Raw genomic sequence first — 26,020 nt, 5'->3', positions numbered from 1 at the left:
CACATAATAGGTACTTAGCAAATATATATAAAATTAAGTTACACTATGTTGATTTGAATGGATAAAATACTTAGATATCCTAGGGTTTCAGTCCTATAGGTAGAAAGAAGAGTGTTTACAGATAAATGTAATATAAATTAGAATATGAATAACACAGATAAAAAATATGAAAGGCATCCTGCAGCAGGATCTCCCTTGAGCTGGGCCATGATAGAAATACTCATCATCTCCAGCCAGAAATGATAGGAAGAGAGAGGAAGGCATTTTAGGAATAGGAAACAGTTTTCATCAAAGGCATGAAAGCAGTCAAGTAAAGGACATTGCTTTTTGGGGAGAAGGGGTGGAGTCTTGTAATACAGACCTATGAAACTGGGAAAGACAGAATATTAACTGGACCTGGGAATGCCTTAGTGACTCGGTTTACTTATGGCATCCTCTGTAAAGAGAAATACCTTTTGGAGATACAATAAATTTCATGTGGTCTTATCTTTTTTTTCAGGGAACAGTGAGAGTTTCTTCAATATTGACCCTCACCTGGGAATCATCACAGTGGCTCAAAAACTTGACCTGATGCCACAGGACCAATACATGCTAACAGTGAGGGCTGAAGACCAAGGGTCCCCCGCACTGCATGACATGGCCACAGTGACAATTCACATCCACCCTTCTGACTACAGTGCCCCTGTCTTCTCCATGGCTGAGTATTTTGCAGAGATCCCTGAATCAGTTGCCATTGGTTCTCCTCTCCTCCTAGTCTCAGCTGTTAGTACCTCTGAAGTTACCTATGAGATGAGAGAGGGAAACAAAGATGGTGTTTTTTCCATAAACTCCTATTCTGGCCTCATTTCTACACAGAAGAGTCTGGACCATGAAAAGGTCTCCTCTTACCAGCTAAAAATCCGTGGGAGCAACATGGCAGGGGCCTTTGCTGATGTCCTGGTGCTTGTATACATAATTGATGAAAATGACAATACTCCCGTTTTCATAAATTCTTCTTTCGTAGGCTATATCAGTGAAGCTGCTCCAATCCACAGCATGATTCTGGATGAATACAACCATCCTCTTGTAGTTCGTGCAACTGATGCTGATACAGACACCAATGCCTTGTTGGTCTATGAGATTCTAGAGCGGGAAGCCTTGAAGTTTTTCAAAATTGATCCGAGCATGGGGACTCTCACCACTGTGATGGAGATGGATTATGAACATATCCCCTCTTTCAGCTTCACAATTCATGTTCATGATCAAGGAAACCCCATCTTATTTGCCTCCAAGCCTGCCAGGGTCACAATCCATGTGAAAGATGTGAACGATTCTCCTCCAGTATTTTCAAAAGCTATATATGAGGTGACGGTCTTGTTGCCGGTCCATCCAGGGATGGAGCTCCTCCAAGTTCAAGCCGTTGATGCTGACTCAGAGGTGACTTACAGCATCATTGCTGGAAATGCCAATGATGCTGTTTTCCTTCACCCAGTCACTGGTCTCATCTCTGTGGTGAATGTGGCCTTTCTGGGTCATTCTTGTGACTTCACTGTGAAGGCTTTTGATGGCTTATTTCATGATATCTCTGTGGTGAAAATTAACTTGACTGAAGCTCCTGTTACTGCATTAAAATTTGCCAGCGATGTCTACATGGTAACTGTCAAAGAGAATTCCTGGGATACGCAGGCTTTGATCATTCTGGGGGTTAATGGCAGTCAGTTCAATGATACCCTCTCTTTCTCTGTCTTGAATGGAACAGACGTGTTCCAAATGATCCACTCAGTGGGTGTGCTTCAAACGAAGGGTGTGGCATTTGACCGTGAGCAGCAGGACACCTATGAAGTGGCTGTGGAAGTGAGGGATGATCGACATCCCCCAAGGGTGGCTCAAGCTACAGTTAAAGTCTCCATTGAAGATGTCAATGACAACCCCCTGAATTCAAGCATTTGCCATATTATACAGCTATTCAAGATGGTACAGAACCAGGAGATGTCCTTTTCCAAGTGTCTGCCACAGACCTGGACTTGGGAGACAATGGGGCCATCACTTATGCATTTGCAGAGGATTATGTATATTTCTGGATTGATCCCTATCTTGGAGACATTTCACTCAAGAAACCGTTTGATTATCGAGCCTTAAATAAATATACCCTGAAAGTCATTGCTCAGGATGGAGGTAATCCTTCCCTCCAGGCTGAGGAAAATGTGCTTGTCACAGTGAGGAATAAATCAAACCCATTGTTCCAAAGTCTTCATTATAAAGTCCAAATACCTGAGAACATTGCACTCTATACTCCCATCCTTCACACCCAGGCTCGAAGTCCAGAGGGACTTCGGCTGATCTATAACATCATGGAAGAAGAGTCATTGACGCTGTTTACTGCTGACTTCAAGACTGGTGTGCTGACTGTGACAGGGGCATTGGACTACGAATCCCAGACCAAGCACATATTTACTGTCAGAGCCACTGATACAGCTTTGGGGTCCTTCTCTGAAGCTACGGTGGAAGTCCAGGTAGAAGATATCAATGATAACCCTCCTGTTTTCACCCAGTTGGTCTACACTGCTTTGGTCTCGGAGGGTTTGCCTGCTCAGACCCCTGTGATCAAACTTTTGGCTTCTGATCAGGACTCTGGTAGAAACAAGGATGTCTCTTACTCGATCGTGGAGGATGAGTCTGAGGATTCTTCATTCTTCCAGATTGATAAAAGCACAGGGGAGATGTCCACAGCTCAGGAGCTGGATTATGAAACCCAGCAACAATTCCATGTGAAGGTAAGAGCTGTGGACGATGGGGTACCTCCACTCAGTGCAGAAGCTCTCGTCATTGTTAACGTATCAGATGTCAATGACAACCCACCTGCCTTCAGACAACCTCAGTATGAAGCCAACGTGAGTGAGCTGGCGAGCTGTGGACACCTGGTGATTAAAGTTCAGGCTCTGGATCCTGACAGTGGGGACACCACCCGATTGGAGTATCTGATTCTCTCAGGCAACGAGGACAGGCACTTTATTATCAATCGCACATCTGGAATTATTTCCATGTTTAATTTCTGCAGAAAGCACCTAGATCCTGCTTACCACCTCAGGGTGGCTGCTTCGGATGGGGTCTTCAGGACTGCCGTCCCAGTGTACATCAACACCACCAACGCCAACAAGTACAGCCCAGAGTTTCGTCAGCACATCTATGAGGTTGAATTAGCAGAAAATGCTGAAATAGGAACTAAGGTGATCGAGCTATTGGCTGTTGACCCAGATGATGGGCCCTATGGCACCATCGATTATACCATCATCAACAAACTGGCTAGCGAAAAGTTCTCTATCAACTCCAGGGGCCAGATAACTACTCTTCAGAAACTGGATCGAGAAAATGCAACAGAAAAACTCATGCCCATCAAGGTCATGGCCCGGGATGGTGGAGGTAAAGTGGCTTTCTGCTCTGTGAAGACCATCCTCACAGATGAAAACGATAACCCGCCACAGTTCAAGGCCTCTGATTACACTGTGTCCATCCAGTCCAATGTCAGCAAGGGCTCCCCGGTCATTCAAGTGCTGGCGTATGATGCAGATGAAGGTGCTAATGCAGATGTCACCTACTCAGTGGACTCAATGGAAGACTTGGGTGAGGAAGTCATTGAGGTCAATTCAGCTACTGGTGTAGTCAAGGTCAAAGAGAGTCTGGTTGGGTTGGAAAATCAGGCATTTAACTTTAAAATCAAAGCCCAAGATGGTGGACCTCCTCACTGGGACTCCCTTATTCCAGTAAGGCTTCAAGTGGTCCCTAATGAAGTAACTTTGCCCAAATTTTCTGAGCCTTCATATACTTTCTCAGTATCTGAAGATCTTCCTGAGGGTTCTGAGGTTGGGCTTGTTAAAGCAGTTGCTGAAGATCCTATCATCTATAGTCTGGTGAAAGGTACAACTCCTGAAAGTAATAAAGATGGTGTCTTCTCCTTGGACCAGGAAACAGGAGCTCTGAAGGTGAGGAAGCCTATTGATTATGAGACAACAAAATGGTACCAGATTGATGTGATGGCTAATTGTTCCCATAAGGAAACTGGCTTAATCACCTTGGCTTCTGTCAACATCCAAGTGAAAGATGTCAATGATAATAAGCCTGTCTTTGAAGCCAATCCATACAAAGCCTTCCTCACAGAGAACATGCCAGTGGGAACCACAGTCATACAGGTTACTGCCAATGACCAGGACACAGGGGTTAATGGGGAGGTCACATATAGCCTGGCTTTTGAACAGGGAAATGCTGCTGCTGAGCTCTTTGCCATCAACAGTGAGAATGGCTGGATAACCACACTTCAGGAACTGGACTGTGAAATACAAGAGACCTATAGATTTTATGTGGTGGCCTCAGATCATGGCCGGACCATTCAGCTGTCTTCCCAAGCTTTGGTGGAAGTCACCATCACAGATGAGAATGACAATGCCCCTCAGTTTGCCTCAGATGTCTACAAAGGATCCGTGATTGAGAATGGTGATCCCGGAGAACATGTTGTCACCTTAAGGACTCTGGATGCAGATATTTCAGAGCAGAACAGGCAGGTCACCTGTTACATCACAGGTAAGGTCATCAGGCTTGGCTCCATTATAGAGCAGTGTGGTGGAGAGAGCCTTGGGTTAGGAGCTAGGTGACAGGTTCTAGTCTTGCTTTTGCTACTACTTCATAATGGGACCTTGGTAGGCAAGTCTCTGAGCTTCACTTTATTCCACTGTAAAATAGGAAAATGATCTCTACCCTGGAGATTTTTTTTAACAGGAGTACAACTGAGGAACTAATCAGTTAATGGAAGTGACAGCACTTTGCTTCATTCTAGTTAGGACAGATACTACATACACAGCACATCCCCACTTCTCACCCTCATAGTCCTTACTGTTTTTACTTGTGATGTTTCTCCTATTTGATATGCTGTTTCTCTTCTACCTTCCACTTTTCTCCACTCTCTAATTTGTCCCTTTTCTCTTCCCCCTGCCCTTTTTAGGTCCTTCTTATTTCTGAATTCCTAGAGATCTTTCTGTATCATAATAAGTCCTCAGGAGCCATGTCTTCTTCAGTACTCTTTATTGTAGCAAAAGACTAGTCATATACTTAATCAACATCACAGAAAAGCTTTAAGATTTAAACAGTCTCTTACAGTAGAATTTTCTGTTGCATGATATGTATAGCTTTTTTTAAATTCATAGTCTCATTTATCCTTATAATACTCACACGAGTCAAAAGGGACATTATTATCCCCACTCTTTTATTAAAGCTTTTTTATTTTCAAAACATATCCATGGATAATTTTCAACATTCACTCTTGCAAAACCTTGTGTTCCAAATTTTTTTTCCTCCCTTCCCTCCACCTTCTCGCCTAGATGGCATGTAATCCATTATATGTTAAACATTATCATGCTGCACAAGAAAAACCAGATCAAAACGGAAAAAAAAATTACAAAACAAAATGCAAGCATACAACAACAAAAAGAATGAAAATACTAGGTTGTGATCCATACTCAGTTCCCACAGTCTTTTCTCTGTACCCTCATTCTTGATATAAAGAAACTGAGTCCCAGTAAAGGGACAGATTTACCCTAAGGTCACATGGTGAACTAGTGATTCTGACTCACTCTGAGTTTTCCTGAATTCCAGATCATGACATTTTCTACACTACTGCACCCGCTGCCTCAGTTAAAATACCTTTCCATTCCTCCTCCCATTTCCACATCCTAAAGTTACACTTGAGGACATGCTTTTCCCACTGTACAACTCCATTCTACTGAGCAGTGGGAGATATCCTATCAACCCTCTCCGATCACCAAACATGACCTGAAGATATTCTCCTTAATCTCCTCCTACCTCTTCCCACCATTATATAGATTTTGAAGAAAGGGAGCGTATTCAATGCTTAGGAAACCTGAGACCAACTTAGCTCTATCTAGATCTATGAGTTAAGGCTACTTTATTCCTGTCTCCATTAATCTGATATGATATAGCCTTCTACCTGATTTGGAATTCGCACCCTTCAAATCCATCTCTAAGATTAGACGAAGAACAGGGCAGATATGTCTGTATTTAGAAGGAGGGAAAGTCCTTGGTTGGAAATCTGGCCTTCTCTTGAGCCCTCCATTTAACAGGAATCTGTTTGTCACAGTAGTTAGCCATAGTATAGAAAGTGATGAAAATTAACTTGACTGAATGTCTCTATTACCATGTTATAATTTAGCTACATGGTAATTGAGAAAAAAGTCCCAGAACACATAGATCTAAAGCTGGAAGAAACCTCAGAAACCATCTCAACGTACTCATTTTAAAGATGAGGAAACAAATTCACAGAAGTTGATTTGTCTGAAGTCACATAGTAAGCTTTGTAGGTGATATTTGAACTCAATCAATTTGGATTCTTTCCATTATTCCACTTTGATTGTTCTGGGTATTAAGGGTATTTAGATAAATGATTTCCTTCCCCTCCCCCTTAGTCTTGAATAGAAATTCTTGAAACTAGAAAAGACTTTTAGACCCAAATGAATAAAAATCTAATAGTAGAAGTTTAAGCATGGTGATACAAACCCTCAATAGCACTGGGCAATTGGCCACCTTCATAAAGTGAGGGTAGCTTTCCTTTCCTCCCCCACTAAACACTGCTGCCTAGCTCATGAGATCCTGTCTTGTCTCTCCAGAGGGAGATCCCCTGGGCCAGTTTGACATTAGCCAAACTGCAGATGAGTGGAAGATCTCCACCAAGAAGATCCTGGATCGAGAACACATTGCTAAGTATTTGCTCAAAGTGACAGCATCTGATGGCAAGTTCCAAGCCTCCATCCCCGTGGAGGTGTTTGTCCTAGACATCAATGACAACAGCCCACAGTGCACACAGGTGAGAATCTCCAGAGGGAAGAGGAAATGGGCAGAGAGAATCTAAGGGAATATGAGAACAGATGGAAAAATAAAGAAAATAGGAGAAGGGGGAATAGGAGTAGGGAAGAAATTGTACTCTAGTAAGAGTGCCAAGCTCTGTTCTATTTTTCAGTTTTATCAATGAGTTGGATGGAAACTGAGATGTCATGGTTATTCATTTGTAGATAGCATGTAGCTGGAAGAGTTGACTAACATGCTGGATGACACTTCTGGTTCAAAAATATTTCATAAGCCTAAAATGATATATCAGATCTAAAAAGATGAAAAAATTTTCTTCATTGTTTTATTTTTTCTGGTTATACATGTATATTAATTTTAATATACATATCTTTATGAATCATTTTGGAAGAGAAAAATCAGAACAAAAGAGAAAACCATGGGAGAGGAAAAAGCATGTGTTGATTTATATTCAGTCTTCATGCTAAAAGATGAAATTTAATAGAGGGACATTTTAGATCCTCACTTTGGTTTAAAAAATCAGTTGTACAGATCACTGCAAGGTGAGGAAGGTATGGGTAGACAATAATTCATGTGGAAAAGTTGTGGCCATGCTACCAAACAGCAAGCCCAAACAAAATGACATTGTAACCAAAATGTTAACACATCAAAAAGAAAGATTTGTCCAGAGCACGTGATTTGTCCTGAACAAATCATCCTTCTGCCCCCTACCCTGACCATACCATACCTGGTGTTTAGCTCTGTTACCACATGTTAGGAAGGAAATTGGCCAATTGAAATGGATGTAGAGAAAGTCCATTAAAGTCCTCCAAGACTCTTTCAAGAAGTCAAAACTACTTTCATAATAATACTAAAACATTATTTGCTTATTAAAATACTCCTTTTTCCAACGGCATTTGTAAGGCCAGATATTCTTTATACACATCACCCATAACATAGCACAACAATGAATGCAGAAGCAGCTATGAGAATCTGTCTTCTATAAAGCCAAATATTAAAGATTTGCAAAAAAATATGTAAAACAATGCCACTTCCCCCCATTAAATTTTTTGGTTCATGAAAAAAAAATAATTATTTTTCATTAAAAACATATGTATGTTAATATGTAGTGGGTTTATTAGCTACATATTTTAAATGATCAACTTTGTTTTCTAATATAGTAAATATCAAGATGTAATTCACATAAACAAAAGCTCTTTGGGATGCTCAATAATTTTTAAGAGTATAATAAGGGGCAGTGGATAGAACATTGGCCCTTGAGTCAGGAGAACGACAGTTCTAAGCTAGCCTCAAGTACTGTGGGATCTTGGGCAAGTCACTTAACCCTAATTTCTCCCTCCCCAACTTCTGTCCCAGCAGAGTGTAGACCCACTGCTCTAGACAAAACCATATGATGCAACTTTTCCCTTATATTCAATCAAAATCTCTCTAGGTAACACTCACCTGTTAGTGCTAGTTCTGTCTTTGTCATCAAGCAGAATGATTCTGATTCCTCTTATTCCTGATAGTTCTCAAAAAACTTGAAGACAACTGTCATGTCTTCCTTTACCTCTAATACCAAGTCTTCTCTTCTCTAGGATATTCTTAGTTTCCTCAATCTACTTTTGTATATTTTAGTGTCCAAATCTCTCACCATTTTTCCTGTTCAGGTCTGTAGTCATCCTGGTCATCTTTCTCTACATCCATTCCAATTGGCCAATGAAAAAATGTACCACTTTTGAGAACTGTTGGTACATTTGAAGTGAATTTTCTTCTGGATGCAAATATTATAAAGAGGATTTTTGTTCAGATACATATTAGATTAGATGCCTCTGGGGTTCTTTCCAACTTAAAGGTTTTGTGATTGTAATGGACATTATGTAATAGATAGAGAGGAAGGAGGACAAGAACAGAGAGTGCAGAAGAGAGAACAGGGTGAGAGAGAAAGAAAAAGGAGAGGAGAAAATGAGAATAGAGAGGAACAAAAGGAGAGAAAGAAAAGAAGAGCTAGAGCAGGAGAAAAAAAGAGAAAGGCAAAAGGATAGAATGGGAAGAAAGGAAAAGGGAAAAGAGAAAGGGAAAGGAGGAAAGGGAGGAAGAAGAGTGTGACAGGAAGAAAAGAAGGCAAAATAGAGGGGGAAGGGATATTAAAAAGGAAGAACAAAACAACCAGCTAGGCCATCTCTTCCTTAGAGCCTAGTAATCTCAATCTCTCTTCTATTATTCCTTGATCTCATTGGACCTAATGGGCCATCTTGGCATTTGGGGCTCTTTGGAAAATTATCATGGCTTTTTATACTCATTGGAATCTCTCCTCAATCATCCATCTGCTGATTAGTTGTTGTCAAGAGGCCTTATTTGTTGTCTTCCTTGCCCATGAACAAAAACTATTTAAAGCTACTTCCTTGTTCCTCAACCAGACTCAGTCTGGGACACACCTGGGGACTGGTCAGGATACTTGGATGATGGGAGCAGGGGGACCTCCTTTGTATTACTATCCCAGATCCTGTCCAGCTTTCTACTGGTCAAACCATTTGTCTACATTGAACCTCTCAGAATCCTGGCTCCTGTGCCTGAACCTTCAAACCTGAAAGAGGAATGTTAAATGTTAAATAAGTCCTCCATCCTTGCCTTGTCTTGAGTGCCTCACCTGCTCCCTTCTCATCCTTCTTCCCTGAACCTGGGGCGTTTTCTGATTGGAGGATGGGGAGATTCCAAGGCCACCCATTCAGCCATCCCCAGGAAAAACAAACACAATATTTTTGGGGTAGAAGGGAATGGAACCTGGGGAAGACATCCAATCTTTGCTTTGGGAAAGGAGGCCCCATGGACTTGTTGATTTATTTATTGAGTTATTGTTGATGAACAGCCTCTACCTCTAGCCTACTGGGTGTGGAGTTGCCAACCACAGGGCATGTATAGGCAGTGGTGGTGTCCACCTTGTGCCCACCCAATGCCTACCAGATGGGAGAGGAGCCTGGCTGGCAGGCTATGTGTGCCAGGAGGCTGATGTCCAAGAGAAAATTGGTTTCCGTCCAAGTCTGGCCCTCATCCCATACTGATGTCACCTGCATCTCCCTGGGCATTGCCAATTCCTAGTGTTCACTGAGAACGAACTCAGGTCCAGCCAGCCAAGTGTTTGGCTTTGCCATATTGGCACTGTTGAGGACCAGACCCGGAGAAAGCTATAGACCTGAGCAAGTGAGTTTCTCAAGTAGTGAGGATGGGGTGGGAGGAGAGATTAACTTCAGGATGGAAAGATGAGGGGAAGGGTATTGCTTGGTTTGGAATTTCTTTATTCTTACTCCCACAAAGTATAGTTCAATACCATCTCCATCTCTACCTTATAGGTACTGCCTATATTCCCCTCCCCTCTCCCCAGCTCTCAAAGAACCTTTTGTGTGGTAGGTTGGAGGGTGTTTCTCCCACGCTTAGACAGCATTCTGTCATGTGTTTATCATGACATATTGACTGGGCCGGTAATGAATGCCTTTCTATCTCCCTCTTTCCTTCTCTCTCTCTCTCTCTCTCTCTCTCTTCCTCTCTCTCTCTCTCTCTCTCTCTTTCTCTCTCTCTTTATTTCTCTTTCTCTGAATTGGTCCTTCTCTATTTCTCTTCTTCTTTGAACTCTGCATCTCTCATCTTCTCTCACTTTCTGTCTCCTCTTTCTCCATTCTACCTTTGTCATTCTCTCCTCTCTTTTTCTTTGCTCTTTCCTCTGTTCTTCGATTTTTCCTCTTTTTCTCTCCTTTTTTAATCTCTCATCCCTTTCTTTTCCTTCTCTCTCATCTTCCTTTTTCTCTCCTTTCTTTCTTCTCTTTTTCTTTCTCTTTCTTTACTCCCCTTCTTTCTCTTCTCTCCCATTAAATTTGTTTCTTTCTTTCCCTCTTTTTTTTCTTCTTTGCTTTCTCTCCTCTTGTATTTTCTCTCCTTTATTTTTCTCGTTTTTCTCTATCTATCTCTTCCTCCTTTTTCTCTGTCTCTATTCCAGATTCTCTACTCTAGCAAAGTTCCAGAAGATATGGTCCCAGGACACTTTATTTTGCAAGTTACTGCGACAGACCTGGATGCTGGTGTTAATGCCCAGGTCACATACTCTCTTCATGGTCCTGGTGCTGATGAGTTCAAGCTGGATCCTTATACAGGTAGGATCCCTGTCTTAGAGGGAAGTGATCTGAACCAAAACTTTTGAATGCATGCCATTTGAGGCTTTCATGGAAAATAGAAAAGGAAAATAAAATTCACTGCTTTTAAGTAATTGTGTCCTAGATATGTGCCCAGATTGATCTCATCCTCTGATCAGCGGTTTCCTGTTGTCTAACAAGTAAAATTCAGAGTCTTTTGTTTGGCATTCAAGGCCCTCCATATCTGCTATCATCCTACCTTTCTGGACTTATTTCATTAACTTCATCCATCTATATTCCCAGAAAACCAAACTACTTATCTTTTTTTCTTTTTCTTTACTGCTTTACAATTTGCAAACTTTATTTTCCCCACTTACTAGTATTTTTTTACTCCAATTACATGTAAAAATAGTTTTCAACATTTCCTTCCCCTCCTCCTCCTCAAGACAGAAAGTAATCTAATATAAATTATACATGCACAATCATATTAAAATATATTTCCACATTAGTCATATTATGAAAGGAAAATTAGAACAAAAGGGAAAAACCCAGGAAAGGAAAAACAAAAAAAAGTGAAAATAATATGCTTTCATCTACATTCAGATGCTATAGTTCTTTTTCTGGATGTGGATAGCATTTTCCATCATGACTCTTTTAGAATTGTCTTGGATCATTGTAGGCTGAAAGGGCTAAATCTTTCAAAGTTGATTAGCACACAATGTTGCTGTTACTATTTATAGTGTTCTCCTGCTTCTGCTCTCTACTCAGAATCACACACACTACTCATTTTCCCCCAATAAATTCCTCTACTTTTGTCATCTTTGTACCTTTATTCATATTAGACCTTACTTTTAAAATGCCTGTCTTGACAATTCCTCTTTTCCCCAACCTTATGATATCTTCTCCATCCTTCTAGAGCTCATCTCAAATACTAGCTCTTCTTTCTGAGTACTCTTTACTTCCCTGCTTACTGCCACTCCAGGCAGTTACAATTTTTCTTTGCTTCCACTTTTTGCATATTAATAATTGTAGAGAAAAGAGCTAACATTTACATGGCATTTTCAAGTTTGCAAAGAATTTTCCACATATTATTTCATTTGATTCCCACAACAGCCCTGTCAGCCCATTTAACAGATGAGGATAAATTAAGCTGAGTGGTTAAGTGACTTCTCTAGGATCAAACAGCTAATCAGTATTTGAGCACAGATTCAAACTTAGGTCTCCAATTCCAGCACTGTATTCTTTGCATTACCTTGCTATCTTATACAGTTGCCACATAATATTTTTTCATTATAATAATTTTTAACAAAAATTTTACCTAGAACTATGGTTTTATTATTGCAGGGAACTACTATTATAGAGATTCTGTCCCTTGATGTAGATATAGTGATGATAATAAGCATAATTAGAGTTTTAATTTCTATAGGACTTTTAGATTTGCACATTGCACATTTACATGCATTGCCTTATATTCTTATTTAGACCATGAAGTCCTTGCAAAAAGTATGTCTTATCTAAACTTTGGTTTCCTACTTTCAATCTAACCTTAGAAGCCAAAACAATGCAGAATCACATAGTAGGTCTTTAATAAATATTTATTGAACTGGGCAGATGAGAAATGCATATGAACAAAAGAATGTGTTAATGATAAATTATAATGATAAATACTAGTATTTATATAACATCTACTATGTTTTGGGCACTGTGCTAAAAACATCTTACAAATATTATCTCATTTGATTCTCACAACAGTTCTTTGAGGTATGCATTCTTTATTATCCTCATTTTTACAAATGAGAAAACTAAGACAAAATTTGTGACTTGCCTAGTATTATGGAGCTTGTCTGAGGTCAGATTTTAATTCAGGTCTTCTTGCTTATCAATATACACTGCATCCACCAATTTGCCTAATAGTACAAGACAGTACAAAGATAACATTATTATTTTTTAATATTTTATTTTATTTTATTTAATAATAACTTTATATATTTTTTTAATTTTTATTTAATAATTACTTTATATTGACAGAATCCATGCCAAGGTAATTTTTTTTACAACATTATTCCTTGCACTCGTTTCTGTTCCGATTTTTCCCCTCCCTCCCTCCACCCCCTCCCCTAGATGGCAAGCAGTCCTATATATGTTAGATATGTTGCAGTATATCCTAGATATAATATATGTTTGCAGAACTGAACAGTTCTCTTGTTGCACAGGGAGAATTGGATTCAGAAAGTAAAAATAACCCAGGAAGAAAAACAAAAATGCAGATAGTTCACATTCGTTTCCCAATGTTCTTTCTTTGGGTGTAGCTGCTTCTGTCCATCATTGATTAATTGAAATTGAGTTAGATATTCTCTTTGTCAAAGAAATCCACTTCCATCAGAATACAACCTCATACAATATTGTTGTCGAAGTGTATAATGATCTCCTGGTTCTGCTCATCTCACTTAGCATCAGTTCATGTAAGTCTCGCCAGTCCTCTCTGTATTCATCCTGCTGGTCATTTCTTACAGAATAATAATATTCCATAACATTCATATGCCACAACTTATCCAGACATTCTCCAATTGATGGGCATTCATTCAATTTCCAGTTTCTAGCCACTACAAACAGGACTGCCATAAATATTTTGGCACATACAGGTCCCTTTCCCTCAAAGATAACATTATTAAGAGCAAGTTGATATAGAGATTTTATGTTCAGTAAGAGTCAGTGGCTTTGTTTTTTTTTTTTTTTTGTTATTTCAGTCTTGTCTGACACTCGGTGACCCCATTTAGGGTTTTCTTGGCAAAGACATTTCTTTCTTCAGTTATTTTACAGGTGAGGAAATTGAGGGAGACAGGATGCAACAGAGGCAGAAGAAAATCTCCATGGAAAAATGGTATTTGAAATGATCCTGAAGGCCAGGAAGGGCATGGATAAGTGTTATCAATAAATAACTCACTATCTGCTTTGTGATGATTCAGTTATCCCCTTTAGTCCCAGTTTCCCACCAGGTAAAACTAAAAAAATTGGACTAGGTCATTTTAAAATTCCCTTTTAGCTCAGATAACCCAGATTTGTTTGATTTTATCCAGAATCCAGAAGGCAACAAGGATTGATTTCAGATTCTTATGATGTGAGATAGTAGAAAGAACACTATTCTTAAACTTTGCCAATTACTAGTTTTATCACCCCAGACAGGCTAGATCATCTTTCTGTGGCTCGATTTTCTCATCTATAAAATGAGAGGAATGTAATAAGTACAGTGCTGAATCTGGTGCCAGGAAGACTTGGGTTCAAATTACTAATTGTGGCCCTCCACAAATTACATAAGTTCACTTGGTTTCAATTTCCTTATCTATAAGATGAAGTGATTAACTTAAGTGACTGCTATGGTCCTTCCCAGCTTCAAATTTCTGATTCTGTGCACTAGGTGCCCTCTATGTTCCTTACTAGCTCTGACATTCTATTATCAGAACAGGAAGCTATCTCTTCCCTTCCTCCCTTCTTCCCCAACAAATGCTTGGGCTTGCTAGCTAGATTAAATAACTTAACCTTTTTTTGCTGCTATTTTCTCAATTGGAGCTTAGTACCTTATTTTTTTAATTTTTTAAATTTTTATTTAGTTTTTTCAGTAACAAAATTTTATTTCCTTCTCATCCCTTTTCCAAAAAAAGAATATAAAACCTTCATAATAGATAGATAGAGAGCTAGATATATATATATATATGTATATATATATATATATATAAAATCAAGTAAAACTAATTCTTGAATTGGCCATGTCCAAAATTTTTTTGCTCCATGGCCTGAATCCATATTTTCTCATCTTCTCTCTGCATAAGAAAACTGAACCAACAATTCATGCTTGCATGTATCATATACTTATCTATTATTATTTTTATTATAATTATATATAATCACCATCATATATAATGGGATGATAATTGACCTTTACATATTGCTTTAAGGTGGGCCAGCAGAGTCTTGAGAGTAGAAAGAGAATGTTCTTCTTAAAATGATCCAGGCCTATTCCCCAAGGCAAGATACTTGAGTTTGCAGCTAGTCCTATCTATTCTGTATAAGGACCAATAGGGATGATTATCATTTCCTCTCTTTTCCTAAAGACTGCTGGGAAAGCTCACCAGTTCTAATTTTGCCTGCTAGGGGAGCTGACCACTCTCATGCCTCTGGACCGTGAGGAGAAGAATGTGTACCATCTGGTGGCCAAGGCAACAGATGGAGGAGGCCGGTCTTGTCAAGCAGATGCGATTATCCGGGTAGAGGATGTGAATGATAATGCACCCAGGTTCTTCCCCAACCATTGCTCTGTGGCTGTCTTTGACAATACCACTGTGAAGACTCCCGTAGCTGTTGTTTTTGCTCGAGATCCAGATGAAGGTAAGTGTAAATGCGACTGTGAGTTTGCTCCTTTGGAGCAGACCGTTGGTCCCAATCTCTAAGAACAACCAAAGACCTACATTTAGGTAACTTAGATACAACATGAACAAGTAACAGGTTTATCCTTTATTCAAAGGAACAAGTGATAAGCGTATCAATTAATTGTGTTATTAAGGCTCTGGACAAGTAGAAAAAAGAACCTGAAGTTGTACTAATTGCCACTGTGCTAAGCAGACACCAACAAAATTAGTCCCTGATTTCAAGAAGCTCACAGTGATATTTGAGAAGAGATAGATACAGGTGCATATACACATTACCTTAATAGCTTACCTACAAGTGGAAAAAGTGTTCTACAATCTGAGGACATATTGCAAATGGGCTGTAGAGCAAAGGAATGATAGAGGAAATAAGCAGGATTAGTCTATCCCAGAGGAGATAAGTGCTAGGTTTTGGAAGAGAGGTGTGGATTATCACCTACAAGAGTAGAAGAGTGAAAGCATTATAATAGGGGACCTAGCTAGTCCAAAGGCAAGGGGACAGGAACTAGTAAGCCTAGTATGGGAGATAACAAGCAGATTGGCTTGGAATAGAGGGATCTTCGTGGGGAGTAATGAAAAGGAGAAAATGGCAGTCGTCTGGTGGGAGGCAGGGTAGAAGGTAGAAGAGCTTTGATTGTATGAAGAAATGATCCAGAAGGAAGAGGGATAGTATAGTTGAATTCCCAGTCTATCTCTGAGTTTTTCCTTGTTCCTCAGTATGTCATACCAGGATAGCTAAATGGCACCATAATGCACAGAGTGCTGGGTTTGGAATCTTGAGATTCCACTTGCTAGCTGTATGACCCAGGGCAGGTCACATAATCTTGTTTACTTTAGTTTCCTCATCTGTCCAATGAGTTGGAGATGGACATGGCAAAAAACAAACAAACAAACAAAAAAACTCCAGTATCTTTGCCAAGAAAACCCCAAATGGAGTCATGAAGAGCTGGACACAATTAAAACAATTGAACATTTTTTTTAAAATGCCTACACCAGAGAGGCAGTATAGAATAGTGAATAGAGAAGCCAGCTTTGGAATCAGGAGAATCTGGATTTGAATTCTGCCTCTGAGACTCACCTGTAGTGTGACTTTTGGGGATATTTAAAAGGTTTTCATTCCAGAAAGAGATTAAATCTGCTCTGCTCAAATACCTATGAGCAGAAATCAGACTACTGGGTGAAAGTTAGGAGAAGAATGATTTTTAGTTTAATATAAGCAAAAACTTCTTGACAATTTTCACTGTTCAGAGAATTTATTTATTTATTTAATTTTGATGAGGCAACTAAGTTAAGTGACTTACCCAGGGTCACATAGCTAATAAATGTTAAATGTCTGATGTTGGATTTGAACTCAGGTTCTCCTGAGTCTGTGGCTGGTCTATCTATTACGCATCCTAGCTGCCCCTACTGGAAATCTTCAAATTCAAAAATTACTTAGTGGGTATCTTTTAGAGGGGATTTATGATTCAAACAGGAGTTTATCCAGATGACCTTTCAACTCTAAGATTCTATTATTCATATGGTCACTACATAAATAAGAATCTCCTCCATTCTCTAAATCTGGAAAAATATATCTTTCACAGAGAGCCTGGAAGGCCAAGCTTAAGCATCTGATGTAAATATCATTTCCCTCCTCACAGGTGTTAATGCCCAGGTGTCCTATTCCCTGGTGGGCTCAGCTGATGGTCACTTTTCCATAGAAGCCACTACAGGGGTGATCCGTCTGGAGAAACCACTGCGGGCAAGGCAACAGGAGGTCCTGGAATTGACAGTCAGGGCTTCAGATCAGGGGACCCCAACCCCACTGTCCACCCTGGGCACAGTCACAGTCTCTGTGGTGGACCTGGCTGACTACCTGCCTGTGTTCTTGAGCACTGAACACAGTGTGCAAGTCCCTGAAGATGCCCGTCCTGGCACTGAGGTCCTCCATTTAGGACCACTCACCCGTGAAGGTGCTGAGAAGATGAGTTACCAGATTGTCAGTGGAAATGAGCAGGAGAAATTCCGACTGGATTACCACACAGGTGAGACACTAGGATGGGAGCACTTTATAGAAATTTGGAGATTTCATCCCATTGAGGGCTCAATTTTCTATGGCAGGGACATGAGAAAAACAGACAGTGAGAATCAAGAGGCTTTCTTTTCAGCCTGAGCTCTGCTTCTAACTCAATGTGAGATTTTGGTCAACCTGCTTCCTCATTTTCTTCCCCTGCAAATCAGCAGATTTGTATTAGATGATCAATAAGTCTTCTCTGGATCTGATGCTCTCTTGTCACCCACAGACCTAGAGAGAAGAGGAGAAAAAGAGGAAGAAGAGAAATAAAGGGAGAAGAAAAAGAGGAAAAGGGGGAGGGATGAAAGAAAGGCAAAAAAAGAGGGAGTGGATGGGGGAAAAGAAGACCAGTGGCAGTGGAACAAGAAGAGGGAAAAATAGAGGGGGAAAAAAGGTCAATGGAGAGGTGAGGGAAAGCAAAGAAGTTCCAGCTACATACAGGTGTGGTGTTGGGGATCAGATTTCTTCTCCATTCCAAGATCAATGCTTCTCAACCATTCCATTTTACTGACCATCTTCTCTGCAGATGAGAGAATATCTTACTTGGTTGTTATTTTCTTTTATGGTCTGGGGTTTTCCTTTATGGCAGTCTTACTTCATAAGCTGGGCACTCCCTCTTCCTAACCCCTCCAGTGCTATTTTACTCAGCACTGATAAGATATTGTAGTCAGAACAACAAGGAAATGAGCATAAGGAAGTGAAGACAAATGTGATTGGGGAAAGGTGAAAATAAGAGATAGATTCGGGGAAAAGAGATGGGAGATAGAAATTGGCAAGTAACTTTGAAGAGAATTTTCAAGAAGTACAGAGCATTTCACAATAAATGCAGGTATCTGCAGGTCTCATTCAGGTAAGGATTGGGCACAGCATGGATTTCCTTAATTATAAGAACACAGATTTAGAGCAGCAAGAGACTTTAGAGATGATTTATCCCATTCCCCTTTTTTACTGATGAAAAAAAAAAAAATGAGTCCCTGAGAGGTAAATGCCCTTCCCAGTCTCACATAGGTTGTAAGTGACAATCAGAATTCGAATACACATCCTCTTATCTCCAAATATAGTATTCATTCTCCCCTAGTGCCACAGCCACTGTTCTTCCCTGTCCTTGGGAGGAAGGTGTGAAGCTATTTTGTGGGCATAAGGAAGCTGGGCTCCAGGCCACAGAGGCTTAGCTGGCTCCCTAAGAAAATAGATGGTCCCTTGGCTTCATGTTATGTTTCTTTTTCTGAAAAAGGTGAGGGAAAGGGACTTGGAATGAATGGACAAAGAGAAGAGATTCCAGGGATCTTGAGAGAAGAGAAAAGGAGGTAGATCTTTTGTAGACTTGGGACCTCTTGGCAGCTCTGGATGCTTTCTTAGTTACAGAATCTTCTGGGAACAGAGAAAGCCCTGAGGCTGAGTGTGGAGGAACAAGTTAGAACAATAAAGTAACTGAGAAGTCTTCTGCCCACATTTGGGGATGGGAGGGAATGGGTAGTGATCTATTAACTCTTTCCTGTTAGTCTTCCTCAGAGGAACAGGGTTCAAGCGCTGAGCATGAGGGGCTGGGGGAAATGAACACTAGCATCTAGCAGTACATCACTGAAGTCCAACTCTTGGCTTTTTCCTGGGCCCCTTCTTTAGGGGCACCAAGACTCTTGTTCCCCTTCTGCAGTTGGGCTTCTCCTCACCCCTCCACATTGATGCTGAATGCTATAACCCCTTCTCTGTGCTCCACCCCGCCCAACCCGCTTCCACTGACTCTTGTCAGTGACTCAACAAACACTTAAGAATCTACTGCTGTGTAAAAGCCGTGCTAAATATCACCAGAAACAAAACAAAGAAATAGTTCCTGAAGAAGCTCATAATCTGCTCTTTTTTGCTAAGCTACTGAAACCATCACTCTGGTACCGTTAGACGTGTTCTTTCCACATGACTACTGCCCAGATACCCTCCACCTCCACTGTACCTTTCACCTTTTTGCTCCTGCTAGGGATGGCAGTCTGAAAAAGACTGGAAAGAACGAAGGATCAGGAAATGCAGAGACCTGAGTTCTAATGCCAATTCTCCTGCTGGCTCAGTGTAAAAATTCAGGCAATTAATTGAATTTCCTTGGACCCCAGTTTCTTCCACTGTCAAGAGAGAAAGTTGGAATAGAAGGTTCTTTGTAGAGCTTACCATTCTATTATTCTGTGATTCTAAGGATATGAATTAACATTCTAGACTTCTAGACCAGATTTGGCAGCAAATGGCAAGCCCTGGATGTTTTCTTAGTTACAAAGCAGGGTGGTCACTCTGAGAACCCCCAAACAGAAGGTTCTCATGTTCACCAATGTGCATCCAATGGGATAATATATGTAAAGCATTAAAAAAAAGTTTTATACATGTTAAATAGTTAAGAAATAACTATAATAGTGATCCCATCTGCAGCCTCCAGCTGCTCTTCAGCCTGTCTGCACCCCAAGCATTCTGGGAAGGCTGAAATTCTGTGCATATGGGAGGCCGAGGCAGAAAAAGTAGGAGTGAAGGGGTGATTAGCTCCTCTAGCATCCCAGCTCCTCCTGCAACAGAAGATAAATAGTCAATGTGAAACTTTACTTTGACAAAGGCTCAAAGTTTGCTTGTGGATGTGAGTCTTGGAAAGATCATAGACTATGAGTTATTTTGTGAAGTGGTACATTTTCTGCATTCTTCCTGTTTCTGGGGAAGGAGACTCAAAATTCACATTATGCTCAAAATGTTTCTGAATATATCAATCCCTTTGGAGCAAATTCATGTCTTCACAATACCCATTATAGCAGAAGTGATTGTAAAGTCTTTCTCCATCTGTAATGTGAAAAGATTAGAGTACTTTGATTCTTTTGGTCTAACATGTTTTCTAGCTCTGACATTCTATAAAGCACAGTCATTCACATAGTCACAGAGTCCAGCTTTGTGTACCTGGAAATATGTGTAATTCTCAGCTCCAATCCTTCCCTTTTAATATTTCTCTTAATCTCTGATATTGGGTTAGATGGCTTTCTTTTTTACCTTAGCTTTTGATACAAACTCATTTCTAGTAATTGATTCACTGCCCTGAATCTTTCATCTGGAAATTTTCCCACAATTTCTCTTCCCTAGTCCCTTCTTACCCAAAGTAAGATTCTACAATATAGTCCTCTCTCATGACATTTTTGTGTCATGTTCTTTTCCTGTTTGTTTTTAAATTTTTATTATTACTTTCTGTAACATGTTGGGCTCTGAGTTGTCTGCTTTCCTTTCTCCCTATTCCATATTAAAGAAAATCTACATTTGATATATTTTGATATCTGATTTATGTGGAAACCATGTAACACATATTTTCAAATTTCAGTTCTTTCTCTATAGAAAACATTTTCCTTCATTAGTCCTTTGTTGTTGATTTGAATGTTCTTATTACTGAGAATAGATCAGCCATTCATATTTTTCTTTTGAACTGCTCCTTGAATTATTTTTCCTGTTTCCAAGAACATCCTTTGTTTTCTCATCCATTCCCCCACCATTTCATACTTTATGACCTTCATCTTGTAAAGAATTCTGGAATTTCAGAATTTTAGAGATCTTAGTGGTTCTAGTTCAGCCCATACTGAGGCAGGAATCTCTTTTATAACATCCTGACATCTAGCTGCTGTTTAATGACTTCCAGATATGGGGAAGTCATAATTTTTTAAGATAGTATTTAATTTTTCAAAATACATGCAAAAGTAGATTTCAACATTCACCTTTGCAGAACCTTGTATAATACCCCCCCACACAAAAAGTACAAGCAATCTACTATGGGTTAAACATGTGCAATTTTTCTAAACATATTTCCATATTCATCATGCTGCACAAGAAAAATCAGATCAAAAGGGAAGAAAAACACAAAGGAAAAAAACAAGCAAACAACAATAAAAAGTAAAAATACTATGCTTTAATCCACATTCTGTCTTCATAGTTCTCTCTCTAGATGTGGATGGCTCTTTCCATCACAAATCTATTAGACTTGCCTTAAATCACCTCATTGTTGAAAAGAGCAAAGTACATCACAGTTGATAATCACATAATTTTGTTGCTCTTGTTCTGTTCATCTCACTTAGCATCAGTTCATGTAAGTCTTTCCAGGCTTTTCTGAAATTAGCCTGCTTATTATTTCTTATAGAACAATAATATTCCATTACTTCATAGACTATAACTTGTTCAGCCATTCTCCAACTAATGAGTATGTACTCAATTTCCAGTTCCTTGACACTGCACAAAGGAGATAGGCTACACACATATTATACACATACACACACACACACACACACACACACACACATATAATATATGTGTACATATACGTTTGAAGCCTTTTTCTCTCAATAAGCCTGTGAGATAGGTAGTATAAATAGTATTACTGATTGAAGTGATCTGGCCATTATTCATACAGCTACTTAAGTAGTAGAATTCCAGGTTTCCAGGTCCAGTACTTGTTTCACTATGCCACAGCTAAGGAACTTTTCCCTTTTATTAAGCTCAAAATCTGTGTCTCTGCAACTTTCCTTATTTCTCTCAGTTTTGCTTTCTAAAGTGAAGGAAAACAAATCTAATTCCTCTTTTTTATGACAGTCTGACAGATATTTAAAAGATTCCTATTATGTTTCTCCTAAAACTTTCCTTCTCTAAGTTAAACAGCTCCAGTTCTTTCTTTGAAAATTTTTTACTATGATTTTTTAATATCACTTAGAATTTCTCTATATCCCTCTCCCCTTCTAAAGAACCATCCCTTATATCAAAAAATTGTCTTCAAAAAAGGAGGGAAAAACATTAAACAAAGTTGATCAATATATTGAAAAAATCTGAATTAGTATACAGAGTTCTATTTGGGGGACCCTTGGAACCCCACCAATGCAAAAGAATTGAGGGGAGAGACCTCATTTTCTCTGTTAGCCCTTGTTCTTCCTTCACATTCCCATATGATATTATCCTGAAACCCTTCACCATCTTCCTCTGGATGAACTCTTGTTTATCAATGTCCTTCCTAAAATGTGGTGTAATCATCCAGATGGTGAGCAAGACACAGGGCAAGAGGACCATCACCTCTTCTGCTCTGAATACTAGTCTTCCATCTGTGTAACTTAAGGTCCTCTTAACCTGTGAGTATATACTGAACTTAACCAAAATTGAACTAGGGATAATTGACTACTGTCTACAAAGAAATTAGTTCTTAAAATTTATAGTAATACCTCAGCTTCCCATTGCCTTAGAGAGAGAATTATTAAAAATAATAATAACTAACATTTATATAGCTCTCACTATGTTCCAGACCCTATGCTAAGCACATGACAAGTATTATTTCATTTCATCCTCACAACAATCCTGGGGATAGATGTTTTTAAATCTTCATTTTATTGTTGAGGAAATTGAATAAACAATGACTTAGCCAGGGTCATTCAGCTAATAAATGCCTGAATTATACAAATATGGAAGTATATTTAGAAGAATCGCACTGTTTAATTTACATTACATTGCTTGCTGTCTTGGGGAGGGAGAAGGGAAGAAGAAAGGGAGAAAAATTTGGAAAACAAAGTTTTACAAAGATGAATATTCAAAACTATCTTTGCATGTATTTGGGAAAATAAAATACTATTTTTAAAAAGAGTTATAATCATAAAAATACATTCATAGAGATTGGGAGAGACTGGTCTTGAGATTTCAGTGGTTTAGAGATCTTCTGTTGAGGAGACTTCCTCTCCCAATGCAGGTCACCCTTTCTGCCATTGCTAGTCTTAGGAAGTTTCTTAATCATTCACACAGCCAGTGTGTGTAAGAGAGGTGACATGGTAGACAAAGAACACATAAGAAAGTCCCTTTTAATAATTACCAAAAAAATGGTCTTTCAGTATAGCCTGAGATGGAAGTAGTGCAAACATTATTTTCTATATTACAGATGAAACTGAGGTTCCTCAAGGGTTTGGTCAAGATCTCATAGCTAATCAGTGACAGAATTGGGACCCAAACTCATCCAGGTCTTCCAATTCCATGTCTGGGTTCTCTCTTTATTATAATGTGCTGCCTGTTTTCCATTCCTCATAAGGTTTTAGTTAAAGCTGGGGAGATTTGATATAGATGTGTTGAATATTTTCTGTGCTCTAGAGTAAGACAATGGAGAGATATATGGAGAACACAAATAGGTTGTTTATCACCAAAATGACAATGGGTATATAGAAGGGAGCATTAAGAATATTATCTAACTATGTAATGATCAACTATAAAAGACTTGGCTCTTTTCAGTCATGCAGTGATTCAAGACAGTTCTAATAAACTTGTGATGGAAAGAGCCATCCGCATCCAGAGAGAAAACTATGGAGACCAAATGTGGATCCCAACATAGAATTTTCACTTTTTTTCTTGTTTGCTTGCTTTTTTTTCTTTCTAATTTTTTTCTCTTTTGATCTGATTTTTCTTGTATAACATGATAAAGACAGAAACATGTTTAGAAGAATTGCACATGTTTAACCTATGTTGGATTACTTGCTGTCCAGAGGAGAGGGATGGAGGGAAGGAAGGGAGAAAAATTTGGAACACAGGCTTTTGTAAGGGTGAATGTTGAAAACTATCTTTGCATGTATTTTGAAAAACAAAAAGCTGTTATTATTGTTTAAAATAAATTAAGTATCTTTTGAGGCAAATCCTGTGAAAAGGGAAAAAAATATTATCCAAGAGATGCATGACTGGAAAAAGATATGGCATAATCATGTAGCAAGATGGAAGGATTCTGACCACAACATGTTAAAAGACTTTGAGGAAATCCTTCCCTTTGGAGGACTTATATGTAGATAAGAGTCTCACAGCCATCTTATCTGTAAAATGTAGAAACACTCTCTGAAGGTCTTCTAAGTTGGGACTAGAACATCTATATTTAGATCAGCTTAATTGAAGCTAGCTAAGAAATGCTTAGAATGACTTACTAAAGACCCTTTGTTTTTTTAAATAACTTTTTATTGATAGAACCCATGTCAGGGTAATTTTTTACAACATTATCCCTTGCACTCACTTCTGTTCCGATTTTTCCCCTCCCTCCCTCCACTCCCTCTCCCAGATGGCAAGCAGTCCTTTACATGTTAAATAGGTTACAGTATATCCTAGATACAATATATGTGTGCAGAACCAAACAGTTCTCTTGTTGCACAGGGAGAATTGGATTCAGAAGGTATAAATAACCCGAGAAGAAAAACAAAAATGCAAGCAGTTTATATTCATTTCCCAATGTTCTTTCTTTGGATGTAGCTATTTCTGTCCATCCTTGATCAATTGAAACTGAATTAGCTCTCTTTATTGAAGAGATCCACTTCCATCAGAATACATTCTCAAATAGTATCGTTGTTGAAGTATATAATGATCTCCTGGTTCTGCTCATTTTACTTAGCGTCAGTTCATGTAAGTCTTGCCAGTCCTCTCTGTATTCATCCTGCTGGTCATTTCTTACAGAACAATAATATTCCATAACATTCATATACCACAATTTACCCAGCTATTCTCCAATTGATGGGCATCCATTCATTTTCCAGTTTCTAGCCACTACAAACAGGGCTGCCACAAACATTTTGGCACATACAGGTCCCTTTCCCTTCTTTAGTATCTCTTTGGGGTATAAGCCCAGTAGAAACACTGCTGGATCAAAGGGTATGCACAGTTTGATAACTTTTTGAGCATAGATCCAAATTGCTCTCCAGAATGGCTGGATGTGTTCACAATTCCACCAACAATGTATTAATGTCCCAGTTTTCCCGCATCCCTTCCAACATTCCGCATTATCTTTCCCTGTCATTCTAGCCAATCTGACAGGTGTGTAGTGGTATCTCAGAGTTGTCTTAATTTGCATTTCTCTGATTAATAATGATTTGGAGCATATTTTCATATGTCTATAAATAGTTTCAATTTCTTTGTCTGGGAATTGTCTGTTCATATCCTTTGACCATTTATCAATTGGAGAGTGGCTTGATTTCTTATAGAGTCAATTCTCTATATATTTTGGAAATGAGGCCTTTATCAGAACCTTTGACTGTAAAAATGTTTTCCCAGTTTATTGTTTCCCTTCTAATCTTGTCTGCATTTGTTCTGTTTGTACAAAAACTTTTCAATTCGATATAATTAAAATTTTCTATTTTGTGGTCAATAGTGATCTCTAGTTCTTCTTTGGTCATAAATTCCTCCCTCTTCCACAGGTCTGAGAGGTAAACTATCATATGCTCTTCCAATTTATTTATAATCTCATTCTTTATGCCTAGGTCATGAACCCATTTTGACCTTATCTTGGTGTACAGTGTTAAGTGTGGATCAATGCCTAGTTTCTGCCATACTAATTTCCAATTTTCCCAGCAATTTTTGTCAAATAATATGTTCTTATCCCAAAAACTGGGATCTTTGGGTTTGTCAAACACTATATTATTAAAGTTATTGGCTGTTTTTTTCCTTTGAACCTAACCTATTCCATTGATCAACTAGTCTATTTCTTAGCCAATACCAGATGGTTTTAGTAACTGCTGCTTTATAATATAATTTTAGATCTGGTACATCTAGGCCACCTTCATTTGATTTTTTTTTCATTAATTCCTTTGAAATTCTTGACCTTTTGT

At 39.0% G+C, this 26,020-nt stretch overlaps 1 protein-coding gene across 1 annotated transcript in view; it reads left to right on the top strand.

Annotated features, from left to right (window-relative positions):
- The window catches only part of FAT2 (FAT atypical cadherin 2), an 84,284-nt gene that overhangs the window by 35,519 nt on the left and 22,745 nt on the right, over positions 1–26,020 (top strand). Inside the window, 6 exon segments of the mRNA XM_051978744.1 lie at positions 500–1,903; positions 1,906–4,554; positions 6,651–6,847; positions 10,817–10,970; positions 15,099–15,332; positions 17,011–17,394. Of these exon segments, the coding sequence (XP_051834704.1) occupies positions 500–1,903; positions 1,906–4,554; positions 6,651–6,847; positions 10,817–10,970; positions 15,099–15,332; positions 17,011–17,394 (5,022 nt within the window).

The sequence above is a fragment of the Antechinus flavipes genome, chromosome 2 (genome assembly GCF_016432865.1).
Source record: "Antechinus flavipes isolate AdamAnt ecotype Samford, QLD, Australia chromosome 2, AdamAnt_v2, whole genome shotgun sequence".
Taxonomy (NCBI): domain Eukaryota; kingdom Metazoa; phylum Chordata; class Mammalia; order Dasyuromorphia; family Dasyuridae; genus Antechinus; species Antechinus flavipes.
This window is presented reverse-complemented; position numbering and strand designations above follow the sequence as displayed.